Source organism: Dysidea avara, chromosome 12 (assembly GCF_963678975.1).
Source record: "Dysidea avara chromosome 12, odDysAvar1.4, whole genome shotgun sequence".
Taxonomy (NCBI): domain Eukaryota; kingdom Metazoa; phylum Porifera; class Demospongiae; order Dictyoceratida; family Dysideidae; genus Dysidea; species Dysidea avara.
Window position 1 is genome coordinate 11,760,590 of NC_089283.1, and position 19,030 is coordinate 11,779,619.

The 19,030-nt window shown below is 36.7% G+C and overlaps 1 protein-coding gene and 2 non-coding genes across 3 annotated transcripts in view; all 3 read left to right on the forward strand.

Moving 5' to 3' along the window:
- Positions 1-19,030, forward strand: part of LOC136240249 (eukaryotic translation initiation factor 2A-like) — a 48,051-nt gene that overhangs the window by 946 nt on the left and 28,075 nt on the right. Inside the window, exons 2-8 of the mRNA XM_066031177.1 lie at positions 5,994-6,054; positions 7,159-7,230; positions 7,297-7,415; positions 7,472-7,568; positions 7,615-7,697; positions 9,562-9,665; positions 10,077-10,185. Of these exons, the coding sequence (XP_065887249.1) occupies positions 5,994-6,054; positions 7,159-7,230; positions 7,297-7,415; positions 7,472-7,568; positions 7,615-7,697; positions 9,562-9,665; positions 10,077-10,185 (645 nt within the window). The remainder of the gene's footprint in view (positions 1-5,993; positions 6,055-7,158; positions 7,231-7,296; positions 7,416-7,471; positions 7,569-7,614; positions 7,698-9,561; positions 9,666-10,076; positions 10,186-19,030) is intronic.
- Trnaf-gaa (transfer RNA phenylalanine (anticodon GAA)) lies at positions 3,117-3,189 on the forward strand. The gene has a single exon. It is a non-coding gene; the product is annotated as a tRNA-Phe (tRNA).
- On the forward strand, positions 6,539-6,610 carry Trnah-gug (transfer RNA histidin (anticodon GUG)). The gene has a single exon. It is a non-coding gene; the product is annotated as a tRNA-His (tRNA).

Genomic DNA, 19,030 nt, shown 5'->3' on the forward strand with positions numbered 1-19,030 from the left:
ATTGCCTTAGGGCATGTTTTGTAACTGTTAAACTAGGTTATAAGTCCTTTTCTAGCTACTCAGAAAGCCATACAAGTGCATCGAAAACCTTCGTTTTTGTTTAAATAGCATGAATGTATTGCAAATTTACAGGCAAAATGTGGTAAAATAACCTGTTTTTAAACACTTCTAATGCAGCCAATATTTCAGTGTTAAAAGTACAGGTATGATCCAATAGAGATAACGTATTGTACTTCTACGGCTTCATACACCATGACCCTCTGTGCTTCTTAACTTGGCATGCTAATGACCTGGATGGACACCTCCCTTGATCAGCTTTTGGATATGACTATTATCCCTTGCTTGTCTATATATATATAGATGCAAAGTTTCAGTATATTCACTATTGAGCCAGCTCGGAGCACTTTTATAGCTTCCCCAATACATTTTCTACTGATTTTACTTTTCAGGTTCTTTGAGCATGATATGATTGGTAATTTTAATGGCACCGTATCTAATACGAAATAGTATGAAGTAAGCAAATGTTGTACCAAGTTTGGTGTTTTTATCAAAAAGTGAATTTTTTATTTTCACTTAGCTGCTCTACTATTAGCTATTGGTGAAAACAGACAATTACTAACTCCTGTAATTTTCCTTTTGTGATGAGTGAGTGTTACATATAAATCAAAATCATGTTTGAGGATCAAACCACCATGGTTGATTAGAGGCACTGATTCATGTGAATTATATGTGTACTTGCACATGCTATTACAGTGCTCCCTATAACCAGACACTTGGACAAATTAGCCAATGTCTGGCCATATTTTGAAATTGGCAGGACATAATGTCCTATCAATAAGTGCATATTTGGTTAATGTTTACTTTTCTGTTAATGCCTCTTGGTTGCTAGGAGATTAACAGTCAAGCCACCCAAGAGAGTAACCACTAAGCCAACCTCTTTGCTGTACAGAAACCTCACAAAATCATTTGTAAAGGTGTCTCAGCACATAAAAGAATGTCTATCTTCAGCACAACAAAGGGAATGCCTACAGCCAGAGTGTCTTCCATCAGAGAATGCTTACTACAGGCAGTGTTATAGTCCATGCAAAGTATAAAATATGTCCGGACATTTTATCCTGGCACTTGAGAATTCTTATCGGGAGCACTGCTATTACCTAGAGTAAGAAGTATTTGGGCTATGAACACGCTTTAATGGTTAATTAGAAACATTTCTCTATTGCATAGAACTAACTCCCAGCATTGAAAAGAACTAGAGTAGTAATTTTCATAATTAAAAATGCAGTGGTGATCAGAGCAACCCAATGATAAAGCATAGGGTTGAAGGGCAGGCCAACAGTGTTGGGAGTAACGCGTTACGTAATATTATTACTTTTGTGGTATCTAAGTAATATAACGAAATACGCTATAAAAACAGGTAATATAACTCAAGTTACTTTGCTTACAAATGTAACGCGTTACCTAAGTAGTATAGTTACTGTAACGAATCTAATATTACGTAATATTATTACTACAAGTAACAAAGTTACTAATCTCGTTAGTAATCCACTGAGTAGCGCCAAGCCACAACGAAGCAATGAAGCCTACTGAATGAAGCTTATTCACCAGCTTCTTACTTATAACCAAGATTTGCACATTGTCCAACAACGTAATCATGTCACGTGATAAGGTGGTAGTTTCACACGTGACAGCTTAAGGCTGTGGACCCAAAGTAATATAATATGTAATATTATTATAGTTACTTTGTTTTATGGGTAATATGTAACTGTAACTAAATAGTTCAGTTGCAAGTAATATGTAATATGTAACTAGTTACTTTTAAAAAGCAACTTGCCCAACACTGCAGGCCAACCCTATATATCTAGATCTCTCACCCTAAAAGTTGCTTTCATACAGACAGTGAAAGATTAACCTTAACAGAACCTCAATTAGGGTTGAATTCAGCTTTGTTCCTTATGTTGTTCCTTCTTGTCATACAATACGGTAGTACTGTATATTAGAGGTTTGACCAAAATATCACCCAAAATTAAACCAGCTTCACAATGCCATCCTTGTGCCTTGGCAGTATGTATATCCAAGCCCATAAGTGCCTTCAGTGCAATCCTAAATGCTTCCAATAGGTAGCTACAATTTTTTTAATTGGAATTTTCTACTGACTTACTAACAGCCTGCCTGCCCGCCCGCCTGCCTGCCACCTTCAGACAAGCATAACTCGATAACGGCTAAGGCTATGAGCTTGATTTTTTCATTGGTCCACATCACTTCATCCATAGATGTGCCTTTTGGCATACCGCAGTATGTAAAATGCATGCATCATGGACTTATTTTTGTCCTCCTTTGTGTCCCATTTCTTTTTACTGATAGTCCAAGGTGTCAATTCATGGTAGTGCATTGCATGGCTTCCCATTTGTAAACCGAATTGTCTGTATCTTCGTGGTCAATAATTGATAGCTGGGGGTGCGTTCAGACGAAAACATTAACTCTGGCACCAACCTTTCTTATGATGTGGTATGTGCAGGTTCACCATTCGTAATATTACAAAAAAGTAAAGAAATAAGTATAAGGAAAAATTAAGAATTTTAAGGCTCATAGAAAAAAGTAAGGAAACAAGGGAGGTCGCCTACACCTGCAGATATACAAGTGAACATTTAATCCCAAATTTTTTCTATAGTCCCCAATCGAACTTGAAATTCCTTATACTTGTAACTTTGACATATAGGTTAAGTACGTATATAATGAGTTTTTTTGTTTGTCTAATTATTTTGTTAATTAGTTTCCGACTAATTAAAAATACAAAGTTCCAAATACAGCTTATGATCTCATTAATAAATAATAAAGTCACCTCATTATCAAGGCAGTGTTTTTCACGATATAGCTTTTTTCTCTATTATGATTATCATGAAAATGTTTCTATTGCAATATACGCATCATAGTACTGTATATGCAATCCATGAGAACTTCAAAAATAGGCCTTCGTCTTCCTTACCCCACACATTTGTTAAATGGCGCCCACTTGAGAACTTGTGAAAAAGAAAGTGATTTAACCTGTAAGAAAGAATGCAAAACATTCTTTATACAAGAAGAGAAAACTATTTGCAAGTCACTATTTAGTTGTGGTAGCTGAAATAGCTCAGTTGGGAGAGCGTTAGACTGAAGATCTAAAGGTCCCTGGTTCAATCCCGGGTTTCAGCATTACTTTTCACTATTCTCTTTTTTAATGTTTGAGTTTTATGCAAGATTTTTTTATGCAAATAGAACAGTTCTGATCACTCTAGTTAAATGGTCTTATTGATATGAATATAAATGAGGTTTCACTGGATTACAAATTCCCATGTAGTTTCAATGTGTAATGCATATGATACTATGCATACGTATTATTCAAGTTTTAGTTTCCATGATGTGCCCAAGTGTGCTATTATATTCTCTATCAATGTGTTCTGTGTATGAATGTGACACAAACCACAGAGACGCTGAAATGACCCCACAATTCAACAGCATTGCATAGAAGATAAGAATGGCTACCCCAAATTTTGTAATTTCAGTACAATCATCAAACTACTCAGTTGTTATCATCTAAAGCTGGCTCAATATTGGCGCCTTAGAGTTTGCTGCAAATTTCCAAATTAGAGCTACATTGGTCCAGTCATCTTTGAGATATGTGCCTTCAGAGTTCATTCATCTTATTCTCTTTGTATTTTTCTTCATAATTATTTTGTTTATATTTTCTTTTCGCACCACTTACAAATGTTGTCATAACTCACACAAGCCTTATTGGATTCTTTTGATGGTATAAAGAATCTTCCAGTTTGTGTACATACTGGGAGAAGTGGTGCAAAATTACGAATAATTTCAAAAATCACAAGTACAAATTTTTGTCACACTTGCAGGGTAAACTACTGATAGAAGCAAGATTAAAAATTGGTATGCAGAATCACAGTTAGCATGAACCTTTTGTGATTGTAAGGCAAAAACCAAACATGTGTAAACAAATGCAATCGAGATACTCTAATAGAGCAGTCACCGAGAAGTAAAAAAGAGACAGATAAAAGCCAGCATATACAAATACAGATGTGCATGTGTAATATTGCACCTCTTATTATCATGTTAGCTATGGATTTATAGAAAGTAAACAAACTAAAAAATTAAAATGAGGTCACTGAAAAAACATTTTTAAAAGAAACAAGAGTCAAATAAGCCAGCATGTTAAACACACAAATATCTCTATGTGTTTAACAAGCTGGCTTATTTGACTCTTGTTTCTCTTTTTTTTTCAGTGATCTCAATTCCAATATTTTAATTAATGTGACCGAATCTGCAAAAACCTGACACATTTTTCAAATTACTGTTTATTAAATATTTATAATCTACTAGCTTAGCAAAGTGTACCTTCTGGCAAAGTTTCAGCCTCATATGCCAATAACTTTCGAAGTTACAGCCCTACAAAGTAGCAACAGAAAACTTGATTTGTAAATCAAGTATAGGGAAAATTTGGTTCCACTTGGGGTACTTAGAGATAATAAGTCACTCTCTAGGGTTCCTATGGATACAAATACATGAAAATAGTAAGAAGAAAATATCTTGACTGCCTGGCAGACTCCTGCAAGCGTTCGAGCGTTAATCGGATGGCTGCAGGTTCGAGGCTGCCCAGGTCCAGTCATGGATTTTTTCTTCTTTCTCCTACTTTTTAAACATACTTAGTGCAGTTAATGTAAACATCTTAGGCCTTTATAAGGCCTTCTGGTATACAGGCTCTGCCTTTACCAGATACTTTAATCATAATAAAATATATCATAGGTGCTTACTAAAACGATTATAACTTATGAATGGATTGACATACTGGGCTGAATTTTCACCATCGTGTAGGGGAATCATTTACTGGGTGAGTTTGTCCTTTTGTCGCCTTTCTTCACTGCATACAAAGGTGAAATTCATGAAGAAAAATTGATTGCGTATGATCGCTTCGACATAACATAAACAAACGCTCATAACTTGCGTATCCTTGGGTCTGAAACATTTTCCAACTCCTCTTGAGTAGGCAAACAAGATGGTATCCAGGTTTTCATTGTTAGTCCCTTCCTTCACTAAGAAAGAGGTGTTCAAATAATTTATGGATTTTTTTCAATAATACGCAAATATGTGACCCGCTGAGTAAAAATCGGCCATTTTCGCACATTCCTCAAATTCCATTTTATTGCATCTCTGTAATCCATAGTAACAAAAGAGTGGACAGTCAAAGTTTCATCCTTTTAATATGAATGGTCTTGGAGTTATAGCGTTTGACAGTTGGAACAGTGATAAACTTGATTTGTACAGCAACAATACAGGAAATAAATTACAGGCGCTTAGATAATTGATCATAACTCACGATTTAAACAAGCTATGAAGATGGTACTTGGCTCAATCTATGCACCATGAACTTGCAAATCAAGCAAGGTATAGTGCTTTCCCTGTACTCGTTCATGTTGACAAAGAAGAAGGCCATTCCAACTACGAAATGACGACGGTGAATGTCATATTTACCGCATTGTAAATAAATGCCCACAACTCACATATCCTTTGCTTAGTGAACACAAAACAAAAGATTTTCTTACTCTCCATAAACAAGCGAATCCAGTGATGTATAGGTTTTATTAATTTGAGCCTAATTTCAGTGCGTACGAACGCGATTAAAGGGTGCATAAAATTTTCATGTAGCATGCATATTTTTACCCAGTGTATTTCGCTAGTTTTATGGCGAACTATAATTTTGCGAAAACAGCTGGTTTTCGCTCAGCGGGTCACATATTTCACCCGTTGTTTTCAATGCTTTATACTGTAAATTTAGGCTTGCGCTATTGTGTCGGGTTTTCGCAGATCCGGTCACAATTATTTTTACATTCTAAAGTGACATGAATAGAGTTAGTAAAAATTGGATTATTGGATTGGATATACCTTGTATATGTGTATGTTTTAACTTGTGCTTTAGTGTATTCATGTATCTAATTGCATATCTCTAGTTCGAGGGAGTCAAGGTATTTATGTTGTCACTGGAGATGGGAAAAAGAAAGAAGTTATTAGGTCAGTAACATACAGTGTAGTTGTACAAGTGAATCATGTTGAATTGTTTGTACATGATGCTATGGCCTTTTGTTGGAATACTGATCCACTTATAATGTGCACCCAACCTAATATGATTTGTATTAAAAACATAATTAGGAGGGTATCAGTAAAACTAGCCTACTAGCTATAGGTGCCAATCAAAAGCTTTTCTTATGTGTAATTTAATATTGCAGTGAGAGACGTCATCATGTGGTAAAGAGCTTACCACATGAAATGAAGTACAAACAGCAACAATAGCGCTTAAGGCACTCCATAATCCCCTAAAGCCAGATTTTAAATGTCAGTTTAAAAGCCAAGCTATACAATTTTTTGATAGCACTTAATGTGTGTGTTGTGTACCTCCTCTTATGTGTTCTTACAAGGATTATGCATGTAGATATGTTATACGTACATGTAGCCATGCTAATTCTTAAGCTAAAATTTGTGACTAGTATTTGTAAGAGCTGTGATAGTATAGTGGTAAGTACTTTGCGTTGTGGCCGCAAAAACCCAGGTTCGAATCCTGGTCACAGCATTTTTTTTCCTTTCTTTTTTGTTTGTTTTTACATTCTACCAATATAGGTTAAATCAATGGATTAGTGATTGGCATAATTATACGTAGCCTTACAGTATAACATTATTGTGCAAGTACAAATTATTCAACACTGAGATGAAAAATATATTCATCATCAAAATTAGTAGCTGGAATTTTTTTCAATTAAAAAACTGTTTAGTAACCTCAGCAGCATCAGATCCAGGGAGGGAGAGATAATCCTAATGAAATATATATATAGTAGTTATTGTGAAAACATGTTACGCATACATGGTGGTAAATAAATCCATAATTGATTGCTATGTTTAATTGAGCAGTCATCTTCACACAGTGAATCACATTTGCTATGGGATATTATATGTTTGTTCATTCCATGCATAGTTTGACACCGTAAACCATGCATAGTTTGACACCGTAAACTATGCAATATAGTTAGGGCATTTATTTTATGGACACCACTGTAAAGTTGATATTCATGCATATTTATCTGCATAGTTACTATTCCATGTACTGTCTGTTCTTGTGTCTAGCACTTCAAGTAATTGCAGAGTGTTTGAATTCAGCTCAAATGGATCTTTGTTGGCTTGGTGTGATGGCACCAGGTAAGTAGTTAAGTACCTATTTGTGTTGTATTTTGACGTGGTGTGCTATTATTGCAATGTTAACAGTGTAATTGCTATGGATTGTGCTACCAATGAAAAGCTGTTTGAACTAGCTCTTCCCAGAACTCGCTGTCTACGATTTTCACCTAAAGGATCTCATTTAGTAACATGGGAGCCTTATATTGGTATGAAGCAGTGATTGTACACTGTTTTCTATTTTCTTTTTTGTTTTGTTGTTTAGTGACTAAAGATATTCCTGCTGGTCAATCTAATTTCCATATTTGGGACATACATGGACAATTGGTTACTGAGTACATCCAGAAAAAGCAGGAAGATTGGTAGGTATTGCGGTAGTGCTGAAAAATATTTTATCTCTCAACACAGGTGTCCTCAGTGGAGTGAAGATGAGTGCTTGTGTTGTAGGAATATTACCAACGAAGTACACTGTTTTGATAATGGAATTCCTGGTATGTAATGTACATATGTAGTCATTAAAATAACTGTGTGTGGCCAACTACATCATTTGTAGTATGGAGGATTGCGGAATCTTTGCAATACAGAAAATCATCAGAAATGTGACCTATTAAAGTTGTAGTGATGCATTTTCAAAGTTGATGGATCACATTTTTCGGTTGGCTCTTACGGTTTTATTGCAAACATTCCACAAACGTCTGTATATACAATTGTTTGGTACTGTGTATTTGTATTTAATGATTGTAACTGTCTAATAATACACAATACACATTCTACTGTCGACAGCTGGGAAACCCTTTTAGATTTTATGAAAATTTGTATGGTAACAACTGCAGATGTAATAAGATGCCATTGAAATATGCATTACAAAATGTGACTGGATTTTGGAAAAATGATCCAAATCACACATCAAAAGTTCCGAGATAAACGGTTTTAAAGAATTGAAGCCAGCATAACTCTCCAAGGATAGCAAGCACGCGTATGAAATTTACACAAAAGATGCATCAATCTGTTACCTTTCAAGCCACTCCCAGTACTTGTAGCTACTTGTACAGTTTCCCACCAAATAAGATAGAAAATCTGAGCAGTTGGACGAGCGAAGTAGTATCACGAGTGCTCACAAAGGGGTGGAGGCTGGGGGGTGGCGGGGAGGGCAAGAGATAGACCTCAAAATGGAGGCAGACCACGATTGGAGTCCAGACACGAGATTACAGGGCTGTGCTGGCTCCTTAGTGGCTGATATGTAGCAAAATCAACAGAGAACACATCTGGCCAACATTATAAGGCTGTCCACCAGTAAACCACTGACTCTTGCCAAGCCAGGTCCTTCACAAGGCCTGAAACCGCCATTTGAGCACTCCACACCACCCAGAAAAGACGTGTGTAAAAACCAGCCTCGTGTAGTTTGAGTAGTGCTGAGGGTCAAAACTTGTAGTACGATAGTGTAGCTATCCACTGGTGGTGTTAGTTTGATTTTGCCTGATGTGCGATTTGGATCGGTTCTGTAAAATCTGGTCACAAATTTTCCTTGTATGGCAATCAACTCTCTAACAGTACCTTTTTAGTAACGAACCAAGACTAGCTTTTATAGCTAAATTTACACACGATCATTTGATAAGTACCTGCCATTACTTCGACCATTTTAGATAGAAAGTTGTTATTCCTGGTAACCTAGGAGGCCAACTACGCATTGTTTTACTGCATTGGAAAAGGCATTCACAATGTCGCTTCACCCGTATTTCAAACTGGCTCGAATACAATGTAAACTGCATAATGCAAACTTACCTGCCTGGAAGTTTTTATATAGGCTCCTTCATTTCTCACATACAAGCTGCTTGTAATGTAAAAACATGGGTGCAGTAAGACAAACAACAAACAAACAATTGGAAACAATTTCAGGAAGCCAGTCGCATACCTGGTTTGAAAGCAGAAGAATCAGAATATATGTAGAAAAGTATGAAGAAACTATAAGGGTGCATATCTTGGAGGTGGTTTAGTTTAGAAGGTTTCCAACTTTGAGGCAAATTTCTTATCAATTTTTCCCTTACTGTCATGGCTCAGTTGACTTAAAAATGCATGTGTGCATGAAGGCAAGACATGACACAGCCTCCTGCAGGTTACTAGTCCTGCCCCAGGAGGAGTTGCCTGCGCTGACTCCTAGCGCCTCAGTAACGCACAGGTGCTCCAGTGCTGGGTAGCATTAGCGGTAGCCAAAGGCTTTACTTTTTGTTTGTATGAAGTTATAGTCTTTTGCATCTTGTATGTACTGTATAATACACACACTCTCCTTGCTTGTTGTACTACCTCACTATCCATGCAACATTTACAGATGTACTGTAATTTTTTTAATGTATTTAGGTAAAGTTGTCAGTCAGAAGCTACAAGTTGCAGGACTGGCCAAGTATTCACTTTCTCCTGGACTAAAGCCGTACAAAATAGTTGCATACATTCCTGGATCTAAAGTATGTATGTATGTAATGTATGTAATGTATGTATGTATGTATGTATGTATGTATGTATGTATGTATGTATGTATGTATGTATGTATGTATGTAGTTATTTGCATCAAGTCTTGTGTAGTTGTTTGAATGTGCATATTGTGCAGTGTATTTCTAGGATCTCCCTTCAGTTTAGGACACTTGTTGAGAATGTAAGAAATGCTGAGAAAACATGTACTTTTGTACAGTACTTGAATCATTCTTTGTTGAACACTCCATAGTGGCCATGAAATGTGAAAATTAGTAATTATAAAATATATTGAAGGTATAGCAAGTAAAACTAATACAAACTAGGTGCCTGGATTTTTAGACGCTTACCACATCAACATGATGCAACATGTTATACTGTTGATAGTATAAGTGTTCTGTTTTTAGGGTGCACCTTCATTTGTGAGGATGTATACATACCCTAACCTCAGTGCTGTGGTTGCTAGCAGAAGCTTTTACAAAGCTGATACTGTCAACTTTGCTTGGAACAGAAAAGGTAAATAAGTATATGATGTGTATGTACATACAGTATCAAACAGTACAGTAGTACCGTTTACATAGGGGTCCCCCCAAAGAATGACGTGCACCGCCTAAAATGTCACCTTTAAAAACCATCCTAGAAACATCTAACGTGACAAAATCACCTGTACGGAATAATATTAGTCCAGCTAACATGCAAATACAGCATTAAAAGCAAGAAAATACTTACAGGCAGCCGAATATAGAATTTAAAAAAAATATCACCATAACTCGAATTTTCGTCTGCCTGCCTGCCTGCCTGCCTGCCTGCCTGCCTGCCTGCCTGCCTGCCTGCCTGCCTGCCTGCCTGCCTGCCTGCCTGCCTGCCTGCCTGCCTGCCTGCCTGCCTGCCTGCCTGCCTGCCTGCCTGCCTGCCTGCCTGCCTGCCTGCCTGCCTGCCTGCCTGCCTGCCTGCCTGCCTGCCTGCCTGCCTGCCTGCCTGACCACAGTCACAAAGCTGGTGGCCAAACGAAGCAGTGCATGACCACCATTTTACTCCACAATAACAAACTCACCAGTGGGATGTGCCTTTTGGGGTTCTGACAAGTGTGTGCCATCTGTACCATCTGTGCCTTGTCTTTTTTTATATCTTCAATCAGGATGGTCTCATTCTTCTTCATGCAATGAAACCATATTTACACGTTAATTTTCATATCAACATTTTCCTTGAGCAGTATATTTAGATGTCGCAAACTTAGTTATAAGCGATTACGCTCGGTAGATACCTGCAACTTCACGATAGGTTCAGTACCACACCTATTTTTGTAACTTATATAGCTTCTCATCTATCTGTCTATTTATGTGAATACAGTTGCATTGCACAGCTTTTCACTGACATTTTGATGGCATTCTGGCGACGTTCCATTGCTATTCAACTGCCGTTTTGACACCATTCCACTGCCACGGTAACTGTTGTTATATTATTGTTTCTTTTGTAGGGTGATAATGGAGTGCATGGCTATACTCGACTGGATGAAAAGAGAAGGCGTGGCAGCCAGCTTCCCCATGAGCTAATTTAATTTTTGAAACTGACCTGTTGCTTGCCATTTTCTACTTCCCAGAATGAAGACTTATGGTGGTTGCAGGTGCTTCTCACATGATCAATTATTTTAATAAACTGGTTGTACTAGTTGCACGAGTGCAGCTACAAACTAAAACCTTGAGACATTACAACTCATACAGTATGCCACAGTAGTGATCCCTGCTGCTCTTCTGCTACTGTTGCTGCTGTAACAAGTCTTTGTTACTAGTACCAAGAGTAAATCTTCCATTATTTACTCTTGTTAGTACTGAGTTGCTAAACAATTGCTAACTACTTCTTAGACTTGTGGTGGCTTACTTGTGAAGACATCTTTCTTGAGTAGACCTGTTAAGTGCAGAAAAATAGCTACGTACAATGTATTTTGCACAGTAGTAAAATTATAATGAAGTTACAGCAAGTGACACGATGTCAGTAGAGGCTTTTCATTTGGATATTGGCGTGTCAATTTGATAATGTAATCAAAAGCCACAGAATGTCATCAATGAATCCTTACAAATCTACAAATTTTCAAATGGAGTGATCTGATTGGTTCTGGCAGCACTACAATTTTTGTACGCAGTTTTGCCAGACCCTATTCTGGGAATTTAGAGACTTGCAAACATGAATTGCAGTCAGGTCACCAATTCTAATTCTGCTGTTACATGTTTTTCAAACTTTTATATGCAACTGTTTTGAAACCTTTGTTTGATTGGCTAGTCTTGCATGGGTAGTATATTAAAGTAGTAACCCTGTTGCATAGAGCACCCAAGCTTCAATATGTGTGCTACAGAAGACACATCTGGTTGAGACTTGGACAATTTGTGATTTGGATGAGATCTGCTTGACCTAGATTATAAATGACCAGGTAAATCTGAGTCATTCAGTTTGTATTAGCCCTTGTTTTTTGTATAATTTTTTTTTGTAAACCCACTAAAGCAATCTTATATAATCTTTGCTAGCGTAAAGTATTAATGTTATGGACAAAACTCTTCACCGACCTAGAAAGGCTATATGCGGTATTAAAAAGATTCACAGTGGACTTTCATCATTTAAATGTGCATTTTTATATATAGTTTATACACAAGACAAAACAATCACTGAATACATTTGTATTATTGTACGCCAATGGTGATATTGTAGGTGTGCTGTGATAAATACAGTACTTATAATATGAAATTATTTATTCAAGTTTATCACTTTGCTACGTTTAGTGAATAGGCGTACTTTTAGAAAGTTTCTCATGGCACTTCTAATCTTCTTTGAGCAGAATCCATAAGCCAATGAATGACTTAGTGATTGACAAAATTGTATCATATATACGATCAATTGGATGTAGACCTTCACAACTAGCTGGTCATCCATGTGTGGAAAGAAAAACGTGTTGTTATATATAACAATGGTATTATCAAATTTAACACAGCATCAACTCCACCTAGAGCAAAAATTGAGAGGACATGTTTTAGGTGCCCATGGAGACTATCTAATACCCTTCCTATTCTAATTGCCTTTTGTCTTCATTGTTCCTTTGAATGCCATGAAAGAATTTCTCTGACCTGATTATTTTGTAGTAGAAATATATGCCGGTTACTGTAGTGAGTGAAGCTGATAGTACTAGTGGTACTGCCAAGGTTAGTCGTGGTAGTGGATTATCATCTATTCCTAAACAGTCACCAACAGATGGTAGATACATGGATTCACGACAGCAGCTGCTTATTGTAATGGTAACTGCTTTAGTAGTCATGACACATTTGTAATTAAAGGGAAATGCAATCCTCAGCAAACAGTTGGTGATTACAGGAAGATACATCAGTTTGTTAGCTAAAGCTACTGTAATGATTAGTGAAGAGATGACAGCACAGCTGACATAAATTTTCAGGTCAAGGAGGTGCCCTATCATCAGACCTTCAAAAACTATGGTCTTGACTAATGCAAAGATCACATCAGAGGCCAAAAGATTGATGAGAAACATGTTGGTTTTTTGTCGGTCATTATGTAGCTCCTTGTTTTTGGTTATAACACACATGATCAACGTTGCTGGAATTAGTATACCTGGAAGTGCCACTGACATTGTAACCATCTTCAAATAGGTTATGTAGAGAGGTAGCTCAAGAACAGTTCCATTGAGTGATTCATCCATACTTGAATTGAATAAACTTGTGTTAAACTCCTTTTTGAATGTTATCACGCTAAACAGAGCCTATCACTACACAACTACTCACTTGATGAACTGTTTTGTTTACCATCTGTATGTATACATCTCTATGACTACAGCTACTTGTTATTTTGCACAATGTAGGTAGATCAGAAAATATAGTCTAACAATAGCAGAATTCTGTTTATTGGTTAGCTGTGAAATTTTCAGTATTCCACTGTCATCCTCCTACGGTCAGTATACAGTAGCTAAAGAAAGAGGAAATGAGCTTAATAGAATGACAATTTATGACATAAGACTACTAGAATACAGTGTGTGCACAAAATGTACTAACTTTCTATCATGCATACATTTGTCTAAGCACATATTGTATGAATTCATAAAGCAAACTAGTTATTTCTAAATAATGCTTCTAAATATGTTGTTTGAATGAAGAATTGTGTCATTGCATTCGGTAGCTCTCTAAATATTGAAATTGAAAGATTGTCTAACTAATGGATGGATTTGTTTATTAGGTGTAATTCTGACCACTTACATTTTTGTAGTGTATGAAAACTTTGATTGGCCAGTAGATAGTCCTGGTAGAAGTACTAAGTTTGCCTGCCTGTCTGACCACAATTGCAAGGTTGGAGGCCAAACGAAGCAACCATTTTATGTCGCAATAACAAACTCATCAGTGGGATGTGCATTTTGGGGTTCTGACGCAATGAAACCATATTGAGGCATTAATTTTCCCAATCAACACTTTCCTTGAGCAGCAAATTTGGAAACTTATTTAAGTGCTTATGCTCGGTAGATACTTGTAACTTCATGATAGGTTCAATACCATGTCTATTAATGCACTCTTGGTTGATTAATCGTAACGATTGAGCACTGAGACCACACCTCTTAATCTATTCAATCATGATGACACACCCCATTATTATTGGTCTAACTGTATTCACAATGCTAGCACAACAAAAATATGAACTAGTGACACACACCCTGGGTGAAAGGCTGACTCGAGATACTCTAATACAGCAATCACCCTAATAGAGCAGTCACACGTGTACAAGCTGTATGTTATAACAAAATATAGTATATTTAATTTGAAATAGGGATCCAAGCGATAAAAAGTAGTGAAATGAGATAAATGATGGTATTACATTACAGCATGGCTTGGTGGGAAAATTCCTACTTTGGCAGTGAACAAAGTGATTGTTATAACATGAAGGTGTAGGGAATTTCCCACCGAGCTATGCTGTAATGCCATCATTCATCTCTTGTTTTGCTACATTTTATTGTTTGGATCTCTACTTCATTTTTAAATTTATACTATGTAATTCAATTTGTACAGCAACAATGCGGCAAATAAATTACAGGCACTTATTTAATTGATCATAATTCACGACTGAAACAAACTATGAAGATGGGAATAATTGTACTTGTAAGAGCTAAAATTGCACTCAAATGTGTGTGATGTATATAATGCTACAGCTGAAATGAGACATGATCCAGCTGTAAAAAGTAAGGAAACAAGATTAGACGACTACTAATTGCTAAAATGAGACACACTTTAATGCCTACTTTTGGCTAGCATCTTGAAATGAGACCATCAAATTAGCCAAAAGTAGGGATTAAAGTGTGTCTCATTTTAGCGAGTAGTCGTCTAATCTTGTTTCCTTACTTTTACTGCTGGATCATTTCTCATTTCAGCTGTAACATTTTTGAGCTTGCTTCCTTACTTTTTGTAGCATGTATATTATACCAATCCCTACTTTCTTTTAAATTTTTAAAATAACTAGTTTGTTTGCTTTTTTGTCTAGTTAGCTATATTATACTTTTTGCTTTCATAATATCACTTGAAGCTACCGGTATCTTTTATCTTTTACTTCCTTAAATGAAAACAGCCTAAACCGTTTTCTTGTGAAAATGCCATTACACATGCAAAGCCATACAAGATCATTCTCAGAGTTAAGTTTTTCTGGTGTGTACTGCTTTTTGTTATTAATATGTGTTCTTATTAAACTCGAAGAGGCCAATGCTGAAGAGTTTATTGCAAGGTGGTTTTTTCATTCTTTATTGTACGTGGGCGAGTTATCCAAGATCAAATGCTCTAATAATGCAGTCAAGTGTAACTGGTAACAACAAAGTGTGCACTGAATTTGACAGCTGTTAAAGACACTAGTAATGTTATTTCAGGCTCATATTATAAGACTCTGTATGCACTTTCATGTGTGTATTGAAACACATGTGTAGAAAACATATGTCAGTTACTGGTGCATGTAAGGAAGAGACTAAATGATCAGCACATGGCACTTATTACATGCTATTGTTCAACTGTACTGTGCATGTACTGAGATGCTACCTAACTTAAGTCATTGAGTTCATCCAGTCTACCGAGGGATCTACATAACACAATCATGTAATTCAATGACTTATGTTTGGGGATATTTCCTGTTTACTCTGATAGTTAAATGAAATATTGAAAGTTACTTAGTGTACAGGCTAAAGCTGCTTGACCCTTTCTATACTGTAAATGGGTAAAGGGCTGTTAGAGTGTGGTACTGTAGTGGTGACTAACCAACCAGCTGACATACCATAAACTCTTCATGTAGCTGTTATATACCTCTTCTTGGAAGATTGCATTCTTTCAGTCAGCCTCCTGCTGCTCACAAAGTTTAAGTGAACACTTTTGCTTTCTTCTAAAGTCCATGATATACATATGACATTACACTATAAGTTCTGTGCTTTAAATAAAATACTTTATTATGATACTCAATGAAAAGACACCTGCCCATGAACTATTCCAAACAACTTCAATGCTAAATAAAACCAGAGGAACTCTACTTATTGGCTTGGCTTACAAGTTGCTCAGATGTCTAGATGTCCTCAATGTGTACATGATGTATGTGCAGATGACAGGCATTCAACTTGAATACATTACCCTTCACATTTGCGGGGTAACTACCATCAAGAGTACATAAGGGGAGAGTGTCTAACTTGAATGCATTCACCAAACACCCTGGGTAAAGTAACAGCTCAGCATTTTGTGAGAACAAAGGCTTTGCCCTCATCAACATAAATCAACACCAATCAACAGTTCCCTATTTCCAGTGAAGGTAATGATTTGATGAAAGGTGAACTTTGGTGAACTTTACCCAGGGTGTTTGTACAGGCCATACTGAGAGATAGACACTCTCCCCTATATAAATATTATGTACTCTTGCTACCATTGACTCAACATTGATCTTTCTAAAGCCTAACACTTGAAATTGTTATACACTTGAAATCAGTGAAAGTGGTAAAAGCTACAGAAATATCAGCAAGTAATAGGTTCTGACACAAACTATAAATTAGCTCTAAATTTCTCATTAAACTTTCCTACTTACTAATTCTTGCTTTAGCTATTTTTCAATACATCGTGAAGATTCTCTACCATGAAAACCCACAGGTTTATATGAAAGTTACATGCTATGTTATTTTGCATGTTAAAATGTGAAAGTATTGTAGCAAAAATCCCTGTAAATATTAAGTGCTATACCAAAAACAATTGGATGTGTGCATGTAAAGGTCAATAAGCCAGTTAGTAATATCATTTCCTGTTCAAGACAGTCACTTTGCTACGTGAAACTTTGTCTTTGCAATAGTCACAGAGTAATTTTCTAATTTGCTTTGAGTAGATTCCATAAACCAGAGAGTGACTAAGTGACTGACACAACTGTACTGGTAATACTCCCAGTTGTAGCGTGTATATTGTAATAATACGTGGATCTTTATCAGATAAGTATACACGCATTGTTGTGAATAATACTGGAAGCAGTAAATTTAGTGCAGCATCAATTCCTCCCAAGAAGAAGACAGATATGGCAGGCTTTAGTTGTTCTTGAAGCATTTCTAGTATCCTTCCATGTTTGGTAGAGTTCCTTTCCTGTCCAGTCTGTTGCACTTGGTGGAAATATCTTTTAGACCTTTTGATTTTTAAATAGAAGTATACACTGGTGGAAATGATGAATAAAGCTGAGAGGACTAGGGGACCAGCTGTGGTTAGCCTCAGTAATATCTTGCTATCGGTCGCTATGCAATCTCCCAGGGATGGTAGGTATAGTAATGTGTGGATAGTTGAAATGATGATGGAATGACCTAGTGTTAACAACCATAGGCTGCCGATTATGATGTTTACTGCTTTAGCTGTCATAACTCGCTTGTAATCAAATGGAAATGCAATGTTTATAAAGCGATCGATGATCAATGGAAGGAACATCATCTTAGTGGCAAAGGTTGGTGCAAGAGTTAGTATGGCAATGGCAGTGCAGTTGATGTAGACGGTCACATCAAGGAGGTATAATATCATCAGAATTCCATTGATAGTACTCTTAGCTAATACGAAGATCACATCAGATACCAAAAGGTTGATAAGAAATGCACGGTGATTTTGTTGCTCTTTTTGTAGCTCCTTGCTTTTGGTTATAACACATATGATCAACACTGTTGGAGTCAGTATACCTGGAAGTGCCACTGAAAACAAGATCATCTTCACATATGTTATGTAGAGAGGTATCTCAAGAGCAGTTCCATTTAATGAATCATTCATGCTTGTATTGAACAGAGTTTTATTGGACTCCATTTCAGTGCTATCAGAACACCACCACACAACTGTTTTCTACGCTACTTTCGTACTCTACACTAGTTACATATATATATTTGAGCAACGTGCTAATGTTCACTATTTGCTAGTGAGATACATTCTTTGTGATGTCATGTAATAACAGATATCCTTTAATTGTAATGAGTTTCCATATGACTTAATAAGATTGCAAGAAATCACGCAATCCTTTACTGTCAGGTATAGCAATAGCATTGTATAGACACATGCACATTTATTTTAACTACTGAGAAAGCAATTATACTTCTTCTTATAGAACTTTGCGTGGGTGAGATCAAAGGAAAAGGTGTACTTTAAATTTCATAAAGTACACTTTAGGGCAAACAGTGCTTTATTAACCACAAAGAGTGCTTTATTGCACCGCAAAGAGTACTTTATTTGTACAATAAAGCACTCTTTGTGGGCAATAAAGCACAGTTGTCCACATGTCTTAGTGCAGGCTAATAGCCCACGGTGCTTACGTTAGTACGACTAATCATCCAAGCCAAGCCGGTGAAGGCTGATAGCCTCACCACGCCAAGTGATCAATCACCCCAGCCAATAGGAGTTCTACTACTGGATTGCTTTTATAAACATACCTAAATGCTTCGATGATGGGTGGGAGAAAGTTATGTTGCTGCTACGTTTGTTAATGTGAACGGACAAGTCCTGGAGATATCACGGAAATACTTCACCATGTGTCACAATAGAATCGATTGTGGGTTTTGACCAAAACCTGCCAAAATATGTGATGAACATCTACTATGCCAAACTATGGTGAACTACTCGTGAATTACTTTGTTAAACTACTTTGTGTGCATTCAGGCTGCTAATAATTCGTGCAACGCATGTTAACTACGAGTCCAAGTGTATGGTGAAGCTACACAACTAGAAAGTTCCATAAATCATTTAAAGCATTGCCTTGCTTGTGCTGTATGGAAAATAAAGCACTCAGCCATGCGCCTCGTGCTTTATTTTTCACATAGCACTCGCGGCAATGCTTTAACATATACATATTTCTGATT